This window comes from Piliocolobus tephrosceles, chromosome 6, assembly GCF_002776525.5.
Source record: "Piliocolobus tephrosceles isolate RC106 chromosome 6, ASM277652v3, whole genome shotgun sequence".
NCBI classification, from domain to species: Eukaryota; Metazoa; Chordata; class Mammalia; order Primates; family Cercopithecidae; genus Piliocolobus; species Piliocolobus tephrosceles.
The window spans coordinates 56,425,101-56,444,361 of record NC_045439.1 but is presented as its reverse complement, the minus strand read 5'-3'; the positions used below and the strand labels follow the sequence as shown (position 1 = coordinate 56,444,361).

Genomic DNA, 19,261 nt, shown 5'->3' with positions numbered 1-19,261 from the left:
CTTCCTTCCTTCCTTCCTTCCTTCCTTCCTTCCTTCCTTCCTTCCTTTTTTTCTTTCTTCCTTTGACGGAGTCTTGCTCTGTCGCCAGGCTGGAATGCAGGGGCGCAATCTCGGCTCACTGCAACCTCCACCTTCCGGGTTCAAGCAACTCTCCTGCCGCAGCCTCCTGAGTAGCTGAGACTACAGGTGTGTGCCACCACGTCCAACTAAGTTTTGTATTTTTAGTAGAGATGGGGTTTCATCATGTTGTCCAGGATGGTCTCAATCTCTTGACCTCATGATCTGCTCGCCTCAGCTTCCCAAAGTGCTGGAATTACAAGCTTTAGCCACCGTGCCCGGCCTTGCTTTCATTAGTTATCCAAGCCACGATGACCTGGTTGTGTTCATAGAAGAAGGTAGTGGTTTTCAATTATCATCATGTGCACAGAAACCTCTTGGGGAGGGGAGGGTGGAAGTGTGTTAAAATGCACATTCTCAGCCCTCACCTTGGAGAATCTGACTCATAAATATGAGGTGGGGTCCAGGAATTTGCATTATTAATAACCTTCACAAATAATTTTGGTGCAGGTAGCTCATGTACAAGATCTTGAAGACCCCTTATCTAGGAAAGATGGTATTTGAATAGGGGAGGTACTGATTCCTTTCTTTCTTTCTTTAATTTTCAAGGATGCCCAGCTGACGCTATTGTCTTGGAAGCTCCATTTACCAACATGTGGGTTGCAAGTATCAATTATCCTTTGTTAAAGGTGAGACTCTGGTTCATCTTTACAAGGCATCAAAGTAGGCTATTTTGATACAGTGTAGGCTATTTCTACATGTCTATGTTTATTAACAGTCTTCCTTTTCTTAAGTAGTTTTATATGTTTTTAAGTCATTCTAATCTGAGACAGTTTATTAACCAGTCACCACAGAAGGGAACCCATGGCTTTCGGGTTTGATATTTCTTTTATTTTCTTCTAACGATGTCTCTTTTATAATTTTGTAGTAGATAGATTTGCCTTAAGTTTATTCTTTAATTTTATTTTCTTCTTAAAAGGGAAAGCAAACATTTCATGCATCATTTTTGAGCCCTATGAATGTCACTTATATATCTTTCATAACTTTATCATAAGAAACTTTCTAGAGAATTTAAGGAAGCTGCCAAATACTTTTACACAGTATCCCAGATAAAGAAGACAAACTTTCTAAGAAAATAAGTACAAAGGCTGGGCATGGTGGCTCCTGCCTGTAATCTCAGCAATTTGGGAGGCTGAGGCGGGCAGACCACAAGGTCAAGAGATCGAGACCATCCTGGCCAACATGGTGAAACCCCGTCTCTACTAAAAATACAAGAATTAGCTGGGCATGGTGGTGTGTGCCTGTAGTCCCAGCTGCTCGGGAGGCTGAGGCAGGAGAATCACTTGAACCCGGGAGGCGGAGGTTGCAGTGAGCCCAGATGGTGCCATTGCACTCCAGCCTGGCCACAGAGCGAGACTTCATCTTAAAAAAAAAAGTACAAAGAATTGGGCCACAAGACACAAGATGCAGTTTAAAAATATCTATTTTTGGCTGAAAATAAGTACAAAGGCTGGGCATGGTGGCTCCTGCCTGTAATCCCAGCACTTTGGGAGGCCGAGGCGGGCAGATCATGAGGTCAAGAGATTGAGACCATCCTGGATAACATGGTAAAACCCTGTCTCTACTAAAAATACAAAAATTAGCTGGGCGTGGTGGCGCACACCTGTAGTCCCAGCTACCCAGGAGGCTGAGGCAGGAGAGTCACTTGAACCCAGGAGGTAGAGGTTGCAGTGAGCTGAGATCACACCACTACACTCCAGCCTGGTGACAGAGCGAGACTTCGTTTCAAAGAAAAAAAAAAAATCTATTTTGTAGACTACCCTAACTTTATAATCTTATTCTATACCTAATGCTTAATTGTTTATAGTTGTACATCCATATAAATGTTAGCAAATGAGAGAGGGGGAGAGAGAGAGAGAGAGAAAGTCTTAGAAGGATACATGGCCTCAATTTAAAAATTATTCTACATTGTTGTTTCATACTGTAAGACATCTTGGAGTATGTTACTCTAACAACTTTAGGAATTTTTTGTACAATAAACCATCATAGATAGAATTCCATCGTAGAGAGAATTTCTGAAACTTACTTAACGATTTTCAGGGAAAAGTAGCTCACCACTTCCTAGGACAGTGAGTTCACATAATCGCATACTCTTGAAAATGGCTTTAATGTCTAAGTTTAACTAAATATAGGAATCCCCTCTATGATGCAAAATACTGAATGCTGAGTAATTTAAGATATAATAAATAAGATATTTTCAATTGGTTCTAGAAACCGAACATTCATTTTAATACAATATAACCATTATTTGCATATCTATCATATTACTTTAAGTCATTACTAATGAATTCATTAAATTGTAGATGTGTAACGTAAGTCAAATGCAATCTTTTTATTTAGTTTGTTTTTAAAAATGTGTTGATGTTGAAATTTAGCAAAATAAGCAAAATACATGATTTAATGAGCAATTATAAACTGAACACCTGTGTAACTATCACCTATGTCAAGAAATGAGCATCACCCACACTCTAGAAGTCCTCTGTATTTTACTTCCTAATCCAGTAAGCCTTATTTTAGATGTAATCCTTAGTCCTTAGATGGAATTCTTAGATGAATTTTATGGTAATCATATCTATGCATTTATTTATAGTGTTACCACCTGTATATGCATCTCTAAATAATATTGTTTTGTCTGTAAACTTTATATAAAAGTAAAATTATATAGAATATATTTTATTTTTTTCACCCAGCATTATATTTGATTTTATTCATGATGTGTATAGTATAGCTGTAGGTTGGTTATTTTCATTGCTATATACTATTCCATTGTTTGTATATACCAAAATGTATAGATCTATTGTGTTGTTTATTATAATTGTATTACTTTCAATTTGGGGAAATTAACAATATTGTTATCATGAATGTTCTTGAACCTGTATTCTGTAAACATGTACAAGAATTTCACCGGGGTATACCCTAGGAGTGGAATTGTGGGGTAATAAGATATCCATATGGCCAGCTTTAATAATTATAGTGCAAGTTTTCCTAAATGACTTTACCACTTTACTCTCTCACCAATCCTGTCTGAGAGCTCCAGTTGCTTCAAATCCTTGCCCTCATATTGATATATCAATAAGGCTTTAATTTGCATTTTCCTAATAACCAGTGAGGTTGGGCAACTTTTAATATGTTTATTAGCCTTTTGGATATCATCTTTTGTGAGGTACTTGTTCATGTCTTTTGCCCATTTTTCAGGTGGATTGTATTTCTTTTTATTTGTTGAATTTCTTCGTAGATGCTAGATATGAGTCATTAGAAAATTATTTGTATTGTAAATATATTCTATTATTTTGTTTTGTCTTTTCACTTTCTTAATGATATGTCATGATAAAGGATGTTTCTTTTTTTTTTTTTTATTGAGAGGGAATCTAGCTCTGTTGCCCAGGCTGGAGTGCAGTGGTGCCATCTCGGCTCACTGCAAGCTCCGCCTCCCGAGTTCACGCCATTCTCCTGCCTCGGCCTCCCGAGTAGCTGGGATTACAGGTGCCCGCCAACAAGCCCGGCTAATTTTTCTGTATTTTTAGTAGAGACGGGGTTTCACCATGTTAGCCGGATGGTCTCAATCTCCTGACCTTGTGGTCCGCCCGCCTCAGTCTCCCAAAGTGCTGGGATTACAGGCGTGAGCCACCGCGCCCGGCCGATAAAGAGATATTTCTAAGTTTAATGTGGACCAATTTACCAATATTTTTCTTTATGGTAACTTTTGTGTCATTTATAGTAAAACTCTGCTTACCCAAAGATTATCAAGATACTCTTCTATGTTGTCTTCTGGAAACTCTATTTTATCTTTTACCTGTAAAGCTCTAAGCCACAGGTTTAGATCTTTGTATGGAGGCAGGGGTCCACATGAATATCTAATTGGTATAGAGCCATTTATTAAATGAACCTTCCCCACCACTATGCAATGCTAATGTTTGCATATATCAGTGTCTATATACAGAGAGAGAGAGGTCTGGTGGTAGGTTCTTATTTCTCTCCATTGTCTATCTGTCAATCTTAATCTACTGTAGTTTTTTAATTACTATAGCTTTATAATATGTCTTGATATCTGGTTGTATAAGTTCCTCAGCTTGGTCTTCTTATTCAAGATTGTCTTGGCTATTCTTTTTTTTTTTTGAGACGGAGTCTCCCTCTGTCGCCCGGGCTGGAGTGCAGTGGCCGGATCTCAACTCACTGCAAGCTCCGCTTCCCGGGTTCACGCCATTCTCCTGCCTCAGCCTCCCGAGTAGCTGGGACTACAGGCGCCCGCCACCTCGCCCAGCTAGTTTTTTGTATTTTTTAGTAGAGACGGGGTTTCACCGTGTTAGCCAGGATGGTCTCGATCTCCTGACCTCGTGATCCGCCCGTCTCGGCCTCCCAAAGTGCTGGGATTACAGGCTTGAGCCACCGCGCCCGGCTTGTCTTGGCTATTCTTAACCCTTTCCATTTCTGTATACATTTTGAAATACACTTATGTTCTACAGAAAACTTGCTGGGACTTTGGGATTGCATTGGATCTATCTGGGGGACTTGAGATCAATTTGGTGGACTTAGTATCTTTCTAATATTGAGTCTTCAAATTCATGAGTATTGTATTTTATTTATTATTTATTTATTTAATTTTACATTTATTTCTCATTTAGGTTTTGTTTAGTTTCAGTTTTAGGTCATATTCTCCTAGAAGCAAAGCCTGAGACAGAGATTTGGTGTGTTTGATTTATTGAGGAAATGTTCTTCAGGAAAAAAATCCCTAAGGGAATGAGGGTAGTAGCACTGGAAAGGGGGAAGAGCAGAACAAGGATGTGACCTCAAGCAAAGTCTAGCTTTGGCCTGATTCAGGCGGGGTGCTAAGCTTTGAGGTAAAGGGCCTGTTGTTTCTGCCGTCCCCTAGGGTAGGCAGTGGAGGAGGGGCGGGAGGATGGCGTAACCTTTTAGGAGTGATGGCTTCTGTTATCTAAGAATAAGAAGAAGCAGCCAACACTCACAGCAGAAGTTTATTAATTTTGTCAGTCTTTTCAAAGGGCCAACTTTGACTTTGTTCGTCTTCTGTGCTATGTGGTTTCTATATTTTTAATTTCTGGTTTTACCTGTATTATTCCCTTTCTCATATGTTCTTTGGATTTAATGTTATTATTTAAAAATTTCTTCAGATAGTACTTAATACCATCTAATAGTTTATATTTACTATTTTTTTCTAATTTATGCACTAAGGCATACTTCACCTAAACCACACTTTAGCTGCATCCAAATTTTGAAGTGTGTTCTAATTATCATTTAGTTCCAAATACTTTATAATATTATTGTGATTTCCTCCTTGACTCTATGGATTATTTAGAAGTATGATTTATAACTTCCATGCATTTGGGCATTTGATTATGTTTTTTAGTGATTTTTACCTTAATTATCTCAAGATCCAAGAATATTCTGTGTATGATTTTAGTCTTTTGCAATTTGTTGAGACTCGCTTTATGTATTAACGTATGGTCAATTTTGGCAAATTTTCCATATGCTTGAAAAGAATGTGTTCTGCTGTTTTTCATGCAGTATTCTATGTATGTCGATTAAATCGGGATTATTAATCATGTTCAAATTTGCTCTATTGTTACTGATTTTTTGGACTGCTTGTTTTTTCAGTTACTCAAAGAGGATTATTAAAATACCTCATCTTGATTGTGGAATTGTTTATTCCTATTTTAGTACTGTCAATTTTTGTTTTAGTTTTTTTGAGGTTATGTTTTTAGGTACATATGCCTAATAATATTATGATTTAGTTTAGTGTTTTTTTTTGTTTTGAAACGGAGATTCACTCTTGTCGCCCAGACTGGAGTGCAGGGACGTGATCTCAGCTCACAGCAACCTCTGCCTCCTGAGTTAAAGCTACTCTCCTGCCCCAGCCTCCCAAGTAGCTGAGATTACAGGCGTGTGCCACCACACCTGGTTAATTTTTTGTGTTTTTAGTAGAGACAGGATTTCACCATGTTGTTCAGGCTAGTCTTAAACTCTTTACTCAGGTGATACACCTGCCTCAACCTCCCAAAGTGCTGGGATTACAGGCAATAGCCACCATGCCCAACCTATGATTTAGTTTTCATATCTTCCAGGTGGATTCTCATTTTCATCATAAAATGTTCACCTTTTTTGTGATCAATATTGCTTCTTGACTTAAAGTCGACTTTGTCGAGATATATTTGTATATCTTTGTTTTGATTGGTGTTTGCATGATATATGTTTTTCTATTACTTGATCTCAACTTTTCTAAATTCTTTCATTTAATATATATCTCTTGTAAGTGCCATATAGTAGCGTTCTGATTTCTGACATAATAAACTTTATTAATTATAGTATTTAGTCTATTTATATTTTATGTAACCATTATATATTGAGGTTCAAATATACTTTCTTATTACGTTCTTTTTTGTGTCATCTGTTCTGTGTTCTTTTGCCTCTAGTTTCTTGCTTTCCTTTGACTTGGCAGCTCTGTCTCAAAGAGAAATATGGTGTTAGGCTCACCTCTCTGATCACCCCTTCTCTCTAGGATCTAAATGTCTCCAGATCTCACTGCCTTGGTAGCTCTCTGACACCTTCAAGAAGAGTTTTAAAAAAATATTTTGTCCAATTTTTCTAGTTGTCTTTGGTGAAAGGTTTAGTCTGTAACAATTCTTCTATTACTAGAAGAGGTAAATTTCTCCATTCTTTCCAGTTTGAGATTTAATTTAAAATGTCATAAACTTTAGTTTAATAGGTACTCTAAGGTCTAGAAGTATAACAGTCCTGTGTATTTCACAGTGTTAAAGAATGATGGCTCTAGTGTCAGACTTGCCAGGTTTGATTTCCAGGATTGTCGTTTAATAGCTGTGTAAACTTACTTTTAATGCTTTGACTTCCTCATCTGTAAAATGGGGTAATTATAGTCTATTCAAGATTGCTGTGATAATTAAGTGAATTAATATATGAAACACATCTACAGTTGTGCCTGGCAGAGAGTGAGCCCTCAGTGGATGTCAGCTTTTTTTTATTTTTTATTTTTTTTATGCTCAGTAGAATGCCGTAACTGATCGTTAGTGAATAAGAATGTGTAAATGGAGTGAGACAAACAGATGTAGTAAAAGGCTTGTGTTCTCAACCTCAAGAGGCTTTCTGTTTAGTTGGGGAGACAGGACACAAATAGGAGGTAGAAAGTAACAGCAGGGATTTCTATGGGTCTCTTTGGAATCAGTTTTGTTACTCAGAATCGAAAGGCAGCATGATTTTGTGGAAAACAGCATGGGCTGTGGAGCCACTCAGACTTGGGTTCAAATCTGTCCTTGGCCACATACCCTATATAACCTTGGTAAGTTGTTTCTCCCTCTCTAAGTTTTCCAATTTTTTTACTAAGGGGTTGACGACGCCTACTGCACAGGGTCGTTGTGAAGATTGAATTAAGGAAGATAATGTATGTGAAGTACCCAGCTGCTAGTAAGCACTAGACAAATACTTGTTCCTTTCCATCCCCTTTCTGTTACAAATTAGGCTAAGGTGTTATGTATGGCAGGAAAAGGCAGGGAGAATTCAAGATAGGGAGAATTACAGAAGAGAGCGGCGTTGCTCACAGGTGTGGCCAGTGAAGACTTCACAGCGTATTGGACCTAAGCTTCTTTCTTGAAGGTGAGGGAAAGCAGTTAGGAAACAGCGCAAGGACCAGGTGCATGTGAACGCAGACCCCTGGCAGGAATGGGGCAGTTCTATGTCATAAGTGGCCTGAGAGGTAATAGAGGGCTTCCACACAAGGCTTTCACACTCGTTATTCTTTTAAATCCTCACGGCAACTCTGTGAGTTTGTCATCATTGCTTCCACTTACAGATGAGAGAAATGGGGACTTAGAGGCTTGGCTAATTGTCACATCTTACAAGAAGAAGAAATGAGACTCAAACCTACATCTTCTAATTACAGGCAGATAGACTGGAAGTGAGAAGGGTTTGGAATGAAAGACTGTGGCCAGATGTGGATGGGCTTGCAGGTTAGCGGGGAGTTGTTGTTTTCAGTAGATAGTGTGACATGCCCAAAGTTGTGTAACAGAAGATTTAATATAACTGGTATTTTAAGGATGTTTATCTGGTGGTATCACAGAAGAGAGAGGAAGGTAGGAAGACCAATTAGGAGAGCCCATTGCCATGGTCTAGGCTGGAGGGGAAGGTATGACCTGTGAGTCTCAAAGGGCACTCCAGGGTGGGAGGGAATGAGGAATAATGAGAGGAGATTGACCTGGGTTTGCTTTCTTCCTACTCTTCCAGACTTTAAGATGAATTGCTGGAGGACTTCTCTTATTGAATTATCCTCAGGGGATTCTTAGTTCCAGGAGTACCAGAAGACAAAAGAGAAAACAAAACAAGAAATCTTGCCCTTATCATGGAAGAGGAGGGAGAAGAAAGAGGGAAAGGCAGTGTCAGGAAGTCCAGAGCACACCTGAATGCAGTTCAGTTGCTGTGAGACCAGGCCAAAAAGTTCAGGCCAGACAAATCCCACAGAACCAAGGAGATTCTGGCTGGGCGTGGTGGCTCACGCCTGTAATCCCAGCACTTTGGGAGGCCGAGGCGGATGGATCACCTGAGGTCAGGAGTTCAAGACCAGCCTGGCCAACATGGTGAGACTCTGTCTGTACTAAAAATACAAAAATTAGCTGGGCGTGGTGGCAGGTGCCTGTAATCCCAGCTACTTGGGAGACTGAGGCAGGAGAATCTCTTGAACCCAGGAGGCTAAGGTTGTGGTGAGCCAAGATCGCGCCATTGTACTCCGGCCTGGGCAACAAGAGCGAAACTCCGTCTCAAAAGAACGAAACAAAACAAAACAAAACACCAAGGAGATTTCTGGGGAATAGCAGGCCTAAGCCAAAACTATGAAGCAGAAATTTGTATTTAGTGGTACTGGCTAACCTATTTTATACCCATTTCCTTACCACATTCCCTAAAACGACATGAATTACTTCCTAAAATCAGAAAAATTGTATTTCAGTTTGTTCTATTTAGAAAGTCTCTATTCAATTATTACAGTTCATAGTAGGAGACTATTAACAAATGACATTATAGCCATGGGGCAAGTTTTAATTTCTTTTTCTTTTTAAAAAATTGTGAAGCAGAAGTTTGTATTTATTGGGTTCAACCTCCCTATTCTGTGCGTATTTCCTTCCCTTGGCCATGTCCCATTTACTACCCACTCTAGCCCTCCTCTCTCAGGCACAACATGAAAATGTATAATACTTTGCTTATTTTTCCTCTTTGCAAATTTATTGCAAATGTAATCCCAGCACTTTGGGAGGCCGAGGCAGGCAGATCATTTGAGGTCAAGAGTTTGAGACCAGACTAGCCAACATGGCGAAACACCGTCTCTACTACAAATAAAAAAATTACCTGGGCGTGGTGGTGCATGCCTGTAGTCCCAGCTACTTGGGTGGCTGAGGCAGGAGAATTGCTTGAACCCAGGAGGCAGAGGTTGCAGGGAGCCGAGATTGCGCCACTGTACTCCAGCCTTGCCGACAGAGTGAGACTCTGTCTAAAAAAAAAAAAAAAAAGAAGATTTAAAATCTGGGCCAGGCATGGTGGCTCATGTCTGTAATCCCAGCACTTTGGATGGTCAAGACCAGAAGATGGCTTTGAGCCCAGGAGTTCAAGATTAGTCTAGGCAACATGGCGAAACTCCTTCTCTACAAAAAATTAGTCGGGTGTGGTGGCACATCCCTGTAGTCCCAGCTACTATGGAGGCTGAGGTGGGAGGATTGCTTGAACCTAGGAGTTCGAGGGCTGCAGTGAGCCATGATCGTGCCACTGCACCCACTCCAGTCTAGGCAGCAAAGTGAGACCCTGCCTCAAAATAAACAAATAAATAAAATAAATAATACCTGAAATTCAATCATTCTAACAGGAAAATGACAGATAATAACAAAGTGTACACCAGGGATATTTGCATAATAGACTCATTTTGTCTTTAGCAAATATTTAGCAAGTATCTATTATGTACGAGGAACTTTTCTAGTTTCTGAGGATACCACAGGGAATAAGAGAGTTGTGGTCCATTTGCCTGTGATGTTCCTATTGTTGGTGGAGAAACAGATAGAAGATAAATGCATTTAAAAAAACCCAATAGTGAGAAGTGCTGTGACAGCACCAAAATAATGTGATGGAGAATGACTGGGTGGTGGGGGCAAGGTTTGATAGCTGGTTATGGAAAACAGCTCTAAAGAAATAGCATCTGAGCTGAGACCTGCCTGAGATGAAGCCAGCTGATAGGAAAATCTAGAGATCTCAGGCTGGGGTAAAAGTAAAGACAAGGGCCTTGAGGTGGGATCAGGCCTGACATGTTCTAGAAGCAGAAGCCAGGAGGTGGACAGGAAGGGCCTTGGTGATAGGAGATGAGGCCAGAGAGGGAGGTAGGGAGCTGCTGGATTCTGCAAGGCCTTGGAGGCCAAGGTGACATGTTCAGGTTTAATCCAATTGCCTTTGGAGGGTGTTAAGCAAAAGAGGACTATGATCTGATTTGCATGTTAAAATAGTCATTCTGGTTTTCCTGTGGGAACTGGATTATGGTAGGATGAGGGCAGAAGCGGGAAGCCACTTGGGATTGCAGCTTAGTATAAGCAAGAGATGAAGGGTGGCTTAGGCTAAGTGATAGTGGGGATGGGGGGAAATGAATGGGTTTGGGATACAGTTTTGGAGGCAGGATTCAAAGTTTGTGAGAAAGGTGCAATATTGCTCAGGGTTTCTATCCTTTACTCCTTATTTCCAGATGAAATGGATGTTTCCGGGGCATATAAACTAACTTACATGTTGACTATGTGAGTCAAAACATTGTAAAAGTGGTTTTAGCTAGCATTCTATTTCTTGGATTTTGCTATTAAACAACAAATTTAGTATGTCTAGAATGAACGTTATTATATCTGGAGTCCTGCAGTCATTGTTAAAACCTAGAATGTCTTTTAAGGCATTGGCAAATTAAATCATATTCAAAAGTTTATAATGTTCAAATTCTTTCAAATCAATTTTCTATGTATTGTGTATTTTCATCAGGATTTTTGACTAATCAGAATATCCTGTCCACCAACTAAACCAGTTACGTTCACAGTAGAAGCAATTTTTAGGTTTTGCATACCACTGCTTCTATATAGAAAAGTAAGAGTTAGTGGTGCCATTTGTAGGAAGTGAAAACAAAATGTTGACAGTGATGATCTATGATGGCAGGATTATGTGTTTCTTCTACATTCCTTTCTTTTTTTCCAAATTCCCGACGTGCATTACTTTTTGAATCGTAGAAGTTTTTTGTTAAGTTTATCATATTTAGAGAGTCACCACTCTGTGTTACCCTGGTTCATAGCGAAAGACTATATAACAAATGGCATAGCTATGGGGCAAATATTAATTTTTTTTCTTTTTTAAAAATAGATTTACCGGAACGTTCCAGGATTTTTACGTACATTTATGGATGCCCTGAGAAAAGACAAAATAGTCTTTCCTAATGATGAAAAGTAAGTTAATGATGAAAAGATGTGCATTATTACTGTATCCAAAGGATTCTAGGGGAAGCTATCACGTGACTTACTGGATGGTGACATGAGACATCCTGAATATCATTCTTATTCTTAGAATATTGTTCTGTGCTTCTTAGATGGGCACTAAGATTTGGGTAAAGTATCTATGAATTTTTAGTATTTGCTATTTTCCTCATGTCTAGTTCAATGATTTCACCAATTCAGCACTATCTCTGAATTCATACAGGAAGTTGTATATCTATGGCCTATCAAGACCTTTTAAAGGGCTGAGAGTGTTAGCGTATGCCTATAATTCCAGCACCCTGGGAGGCTGAGGTGAGAGGATAGCTTGAGCCCAGAAGTTTGAAACCAGCCTGGGCAACATAGGGAGACACCATCTCTACCAAAAAATTTAAAAATTAGCCAGGCGTGGGGGCACGTGCCTGTCGTCCCAACTACATGTGGGGCTGAAGCAGGAGGATCACTTGAACCTGGGAGGTTGAGGTTGCAGTCAGCTGTGATTGTGCCACTGCACTCCAGACTGTGTGACAGAGTGACATCCTGTAAACAGACCAACATGCAACTCCCCCCCAAAACAAAACAAAACGAAACAAAACAAAATAAAACCTTTTAAAGGTCCTCTAGGATCTAGCCTAACATTTCTTGAGGCATCTCTGACTTCTAGGCCCTTTTCCCCATATAACGAAAACTCATCTACCATCTACCTTACTAACGTGACAGCAAATCCAATGACTAGAATTTATCAAGTTAGCCTGTCACAGTTAGAGAATTTAAGAAAGGTTCCAAATAGACAGTTGTTGTCAATACTTTTTTCTATGTCAACACACTTGAGAAAATCCAACATTCTCAGGGGTGTCAGTGAGTCACTGTGGCAGAGATGGATGGGTATCAGGATTTTGGGGGGACAGGAAAACATTGTTTGAGAAAGTAACTGGAGCAGGAGACAAGACATTCTTCATGCCATAGCCCTTTTGACTTAGCAAACTAGGGGGTTGACCAGGAAGCTAATCAGACCTGTTAACTGCGTGTCCATCCTCTACATTTATGGAGAAAAGTAAACAAGTTGCTACAAAGAGGTCTCTGATTCTGTCATAATTTTTGTTTTATTGAGGTTTTGAGTTTCGTTTTCTTTTTTAGTCTTTTAATAAAATATTTCAGATGTTACAAAATAAGGTGGAGTAAAGAAGAATATAAGATTCTTCTAACACTGTACAAAATCAGTCTTTCAGTGTTTTTTTTGTTTTGTTTTGTTTTTAGTATTTCTAAAAATCACGCAGAAGTAAATTAATTAAACAGCCAATTAAATTGCATGAGTAAATGGTAGAGAGGGAAACTTGCATGGAGAAAAAAAGCTACTATGTGAAATTTTAAATGTATGATATTGTTATTCTTTGGAAGGAAGGAAAGAAATTTCTTGTAATTTAGACAGACCTTGTGTTTTGCTAAAGCTTTAACTTAGAAGAGGAGAAATCTCGATGTATAATTCTTTAACTGAATGCTTTCCTTCTACTTGTCCCTAGTGTTAAATTCCTTTCTTCTCCTCTTCTCATCTTACATGGAGAGGATGACAGGACAGTGCCTTTGGAATATGGGAAAAAGGTAAACTAAGAGCTCAATGCTGATTGAAATATACTATACTTATTTCGCCATTTTTTTCATTCAGCCAAACTTTGATTAGAGCTGAAAGGAGGGTCTCTGACATTATAGGAGTTTCTCTACCCCGCTAAATAGCCTCTATAGGTTTATCCAATGGGCATAACTGTCCTTGGCTCCTTAGCTCAAAGGAGTGTTTGTGGCAGAGCCTGGCTCCTCATCTGGGTTGTGTGGAGCTGCAGGTGTAGGGTATCCCAGGCTGCTATGGGAACCTCCGTGTTGTCTCTATTGCAATGGCTCTAAAATGGAAGATGCAGAGTTTTTCCTTTTAAACAAACTTCTACTAGAGTGGGTCCATAGGAATTCCTTGTCATTTTGCAGTGGGGTTCAAGCAGGGAAGGATGAGGTTTTATCAGTATTCTATATTAGCTGAGCAGCATTCAGATCTTTAGCTGTAGAGACAGCCAATTGGGGATACAGAGAGTTCTTGCATCTCTGACTTAATGGAACAAACTCCCCAAGTTGGCTGTTTCTGTACACTTTTAGGAAAATTGGACTAGAAAATCTACAGCTTTGAATGGCAAGCCTTTGAGTCTCTGTCTTTCTGTCCCTGGCAGCTCTATGAAATTGCACACAATGCATACAGGAACAAAGAGAGGGTCAAGATGGTTATCTTTCCTCCTGGCTTCCAACACAACTTGCTTTGTAAAAGCCCCACACTGTTAATAACCGTGAGGTAAGAGTTGCTTTGCTAAATGTGAGTATGTTGCCCTTCAAGGCAATTAGGGCTGCTCTGGCTTACTTAGGCCACAACACGAAAATGTATAATATTTTGCTTATTTAGGTAGGGAAAGTGTGTGAGCTGATCTGGGTCCTTTTTCTACAGAGATTTCCTGAGCAAGCAGTGGTCATGAGTCTGGGAGGAGTGGAAATCTTCAATGAAGACTTGGTCCAAACACCACCTGTGATGTATATTGTTTTAAGTAAAATTGTACTGGGCTGGTCGGATGAGCTGAAGCCATTGACTTCTCTGCAAATCACTTGCCATTTTAACAACAGAAATCACGAATGTTAGGCAGTATGGAATGTTCTTGTTTAGTTTATCATAATCTACGTTGTAAAACATGCTGAAATCTCACTGTGGAGAACCAAAATTTGGTAAAATCTAGATCCTATCTAAAAATATGTAGTTATCAAACATCCTATGGATATTTGTGAATAAGGTAGTTGCTATGGTCTGAATGTCTGGGCTTGCCCCCCAAATTATGTTAAAACCTAATCACTAATGTGATGGTAATAGGAGGTGGGGCTGAGCTCTCATGAATGAGATTAGTGCCCTTATAAATTAAGACCAAAAGAGCTCTTCACTCCTCCTACCGTTTGAAGATACAGTGAGAAGGCTTCATCTGTGAACCACAAAGTAGCCCTCATCAGACACTGAATTGACCAGTGCCTTGCTCTTGGATTTTCCAGCCCTCAGAACTGTGAGAAATACATTTCTGTTGTTTATAAGCTACCCAGTTTATGCCATTTTGTTTTAGCAGCCCACAGGGACTAAGACATTGGTCTTTGGTTTGGACTCAGATAGCAGTGTAAGAAAGTTGCTTCTATGTAGTTACATTTTTTGTATTTTAGTTTAGTTCATTTAAATGGCATTTGAAAGTTCTAAGGAGTTTTATAATTTTATGGCTAGTTTTGGGGTAAATCCTAGCAGTAGCAAAGCATCACTAGATTTGCAATAAAGTAAGTTTTGGTACTCATGTAGCCCTTGGAAATTGACACTTTATTTTTAAGCTCTATTACATGTAATTTCCCTCCCCATTCCCAGAGATACTCAACTATTATAGATTATTAACTAACAAAACAAAAACCAGTAAATGTTGTAAAAATGTTCAAGTTCAGTAAGAAGCTATGTTTTCTACAGACATTTTAGAATTCAATTTCCATTGACTTTGTTAGATTCATTGGATAGAGAAATCTTTAGATCTGAAGGTTCCACGTTCCAGATGTTCTGGGCATATTCTTTAATTGTTCGATCACTGGAGAATTTCCCAGAGGCAGCTATATTTTTGAGTACCATTGTGTTCCAGGCCTTTGGATTCTGTAAACAACATACGCATGTACAGCTCAGAGTCCCAGTGCCAAGCGAGCTTTATAACAAACATCAGCCAAGCACATCTAAACACATTTTATGAGGAAAAATGACAGGAATAAATTATAGTAAATTACACATATTCTTGTTTGTTGAGAGGTAGAATAGAATGCACTTTTCTCATATTTAGAGTATTTTTCTCTTAGGAAAGAAAAAAAAAGTATTTTTCACTTTAAGAGAAACCGTGGATGTACATTGCCTAGTTGGCAATTTCTGCTATGGTTACAGCGTTTTGGCATGTAAGCCGTATTTCCCATGCTTTCTTATGAATGAAGATACTTCCTTTTAAACTATAGGGAAGGAATTCATTGTTTGCTAAATGCCATGTCAAGAGACTTACCCTGTGGCTCACAGAGTTTGAAAAACACTACTCTAAAATGTTAGCTACAATGCAGGTGAACAATTCAATGAGAGGCTTTATTGATCTACTTAGCTTTTCTTGTTCTTTCGGAAGGTATGCACCCTAGTAGGCTTACAATGAGTCCCAAACACTCCACTGGGGCTTCAAAACAGGGTCAATTGAGGTTTTATCCTTATAAAAATATATCAACATCTCATGAATTTATATAAGAGAATAAGAAGGAATTTATTTTATAGCCTCTTAATTTTGTACAGAACTCTAAAAGTGTATTGGAAGTGAACAGAACATTATTCAAAATTGTTATCAATGCATTATAGATACTTATGAGAAATACTAAAACTACCATCATTCCTTAAGGTACAGCAAAACAGCATCTGAGATTTGTTTATTCAGAGTTTGGAAACTTTCTATAATAAGAGGAGGATAAAAGCTTTCTCTCTTCATTTTCTTTAACTATTTAAATGGATAATGAATAGACTTCCCAGCCATATGGGTCATGTTTACTAAGTCTCAACAATACAATAATTGTTAAGAGTAAAAAGCTGCAATTTGCACTAATGAACAAGAAAGACTGAATCAAATGCTGGGCTTCTAGATGAGCATCCTTTGGATTTGGGCCATAATTTTAACAGAGGAGACATTCACATTTGTCCTTGCCCTTGTTCACATTTTTCTTTCCTCCGCTGTTTTATTGCTATATTTTGAGGTGGCCATTCTCTTCCCTGTGTCTTTGCATTGTTGGGGCCTGTATGTGGCTTTTCTCTCCAATGTACAGGAGGCAGGTAGTGAACCCCTGAGTTTAGCTCTAGCACTACCCTGCTTTTTTGTAGCCATTAACTTGAACTTATTCTGGTCTATATGACATTGGGGGACTGGCCATTATTCTATTAGAAGATAAGGGCCGTAAAGCAACACAGGACTTGAATAATCCTTTAAAAAATCCCAATGGGACATTTAGGATGACTGTAGGAACTACCCTGTTATCTGCCTTGGGAAAGGAGTAGAAAGAAATGTTAGTGAAACCCACCCTGGAGTCTTGGCACAGAGCTAGTGCCCTCCTGTATCCATTCCTCTGGGGTATCTGAAATTCACTAAAAGTCTCTCCTATCAGAGATGATCAGCCTTTTTACATATTTACAAAACACAGCTAGAGAGGTGTTTGACAAAGCATATAACTTTGCATGTGGAGGCTTATTCACATGGCTGTACCCATCCCTTTTTACTTTCCTCAGTATAGTATTGTCTTCCTTATTCTTCTTTCTTTTTCTAAAAATTCAAATATGAACCCTTTTCTCTTTCTACTCATTTATACTTTATTGATGCAGCCCTCCTCCACGAGAAATCTAGAAGAGGTACTTATTTTACAACTTTCAAAGAATAGGGGTCAGTCCTAATCTTAATAAACCATGGTTTAGCCTTAGAATCATCATGGCAGGTTTTTCAAATACGAATGGTGACCCCACCCACTACTGGGAAAGTATCTCTCAGTGCGGGGGCTGGCCTCTGTACTATGATGAAGCTACCTTGGTGATTCTGATGTGTACCTCTGGTTAAGAACCTCGATGTTCAAACAGGCTCCTTGAGTGAGGGGAGGGAGGGAGAGACCTCGACTTTGCTCATGCTATGTTCTCAGTGCCAACACAGTGCCTGGCATAAAAAAGACGCCTAATGCCCCTCTGAGGACTTATTTCCTTAGCTTCCAGGACACGCCTGCTACAGAGTGGGTGCTCAATAAATATTGAATTATTTGTGACTTTTAAAAAACTTGGATATTAAAAAATTTACAACTGGCTGGGCATGGTGGCTCACGCCTGTAATCCCAGCACTTTGGGAGGCAGAGACGGGTGAATCACCTGAGGTCAGGAGTTCTAGACCAACCCGGCCAACATGGTGAAACCCCATCTCCACTAAAAATACAAAAATTAGCTGAGTGTGGTGGCATGTGCCTGTAATCCCAGCTACTTGGGAGGCTGAGAGGTGAAGGTTGCAGTGAGTCAAGATCACGACACTGCACTCCCGTCTGAGTGACAGAGCGAGATCTGTCTCAAAAAATATATATATATATTACAACTGCTGCTGAAATGTCAAATCTTAACCTTGGCCTGAACTTGGGAAAAGTCAAGGTTTGTTGTTGTTGTTGTTTTATTTTATTTTCTTGTTGTTGTTGTTGTTTGCTTAATGGGGACCTACTATTTAGATTTAATTTAAAAACACACATTTTAATGAATCATAGTAAATTGGTTTTCTTTATAAATCTTGGCAATTTACTCACCATGTACAGCTGACTCACTTTATCTTGACACTTGACATAGGCTTCATAGTCTGCAAAGACTTTAAACCTTTTATATTGTGATTGGAAGGGAAAAAAAAACATTCAAAAGCTTCATTAACAGGTATTTGCTAAGATTCCATGTAAAATCATCTTTTGCTTGATATCAGCCATGGCTTGTTTACCAAATTCATATTTCTGTTTGTAAGAATTTTAACCAGCCCTCAACCTTCTTACGGTTCTTCTCACATGTGAGAATGTCATCACTTGGATGCATTTGCAAGTTGGGAATATCAGTGGAAGGAGAAAAACAGAACCAGATTTGTGTGTGTTATTCTTAAACCTTACTGGCATCGTTGGTGGGGAATACTAACTTTTTTCCCAAGCCTAGATTACCTGAGCAGATCATGCTAATCTATGCTAATCTACATGAGTGGGTTTAAGTTGGTTTAAGATTGGTTTAAGATTTTCTTGTTGGTTTTAGAGTTGGTTGGTTTAAGATTTCTTGTCCCCCTTTCATGATCCAAACAGCACCATCTTCTTATAGGAACTCACCTGTCATGATAAAATAGCATGTTGATGATATCTTTGAAGAGGTCAGGCTGCTTGGGAGAAAAAAAGCCATTGTCAATTTGATCAATGACCAGCTTCAGCTCTGGAAGTGCCTCATAATATTCTTTTGCCTCATACCTGTGGGGTAGGGGTGGGTGGGTGATAAGAAAAAGGCTCTGTTACTGTGTATGATTAACAACACACTAGACACTGCGTTCACTGTGAAAAAATGCATTCAGAAATACTAGCATTCAAATAAGTCATTATAGATTTTACCATAAGTATATATAACTTTTAACTAGATCTGTAAGTTTTTCTCTTTGTAAATTTGATTCCTTATAATCAAAGACACTAAGAACAATAGATAACGAAAACTCTAGTCAAAGAGCAAGAGTCTAATGTGGTAGAATACAGCAAGGTTCATTTCAAAGCAGACTTTATGGCTCTAAATGAACATTGTATTAAGTGGATCAGTTGCTTTTCTGATCCACAGATTCTCAAAAGTTGTTGCTACTGAGTGAAACTGACTTCCAAGGGTCAGGAATTATATTCAACATCCTCCAAATGTTGATTCTTTGGGCAGTACTCTTTATTTTGTGCTTGAACTCAGGTTAATAAACCCATGCAGATATTAAATGAAAATAAATGTTTCCAAGTACTTCTGTACACCCATATCCATTCTCTATCACATTTTAGTCCATTTCTTTGATATCTTTTTTTTT

The 19,261-nt window shown here is 38.9% G+C and overlaps 2 protein-coding genes across 2 annotated transcripts in view; one reads left to right on the top strand and one right to left on the bottom strand.

The window, feature by feature from the left end:
* The window catches only part of ABHD12B (abhydrolase domain containing 12B), a 33,321-nt gene extending 18,600 nt beyond the window's left edge, over positions 1 to 14,721 (top strand). The window contains exons 9-13 of the mRNA XM_023222604.3: positions 667 to 746; positions 11,506 to 11,588; positions 13,133 to 13,211; positions 13,823 to 13,941; positions 14,092 to 14,721. Coding sequence (XP_023078372.2) covers positions 667 to 746; positions 11,506 to 11,588; positions 13,133 to 13,211; positions 13,823 to 13,941; positions 14,092 to 14,119 — 389 coding nt within the window. The 3' untranslated portion in view covers positions 14,120 to 14,721. The remainder of the gene's footprint in view (positions 1 to 666; positions 747 to 11,505; positions 11,589 to 13,132; positions 13,212 to 13,822; positions 13,942 to 14,091) is intronic.
* Positions 14,722 to 14,967: 246 nt separating this feature from the next.
* Positions 14,968 to 19,261, bottom strand: part of PYGL (glycogen phosphorylase L) — a 43,062-nt gene continuing 38,768 nt past the window's right edge. The window contains exons 18-20 of the mRNA XM_023222602.3: positions 18,543 to 18,677; positions 17,991 to 18,057; positions 14,968 to 15,306 (exon numbers count right to left, since the gene is read on the bottom strand). Coding sequence (XP_023078370.1) covers positions 15,142 to 15,306; positions 17,991 to 18,057; positions 18,543 to 18,677 — 367 coding nt within the window. The 3' untranslated portion in view covers positions 14,968 to 15,141. The remainder of the gene's footprint in view (positions 15,307 to 17,990; positions 18,058 to 18,542; positions 18,678 to 19,261) is intronic.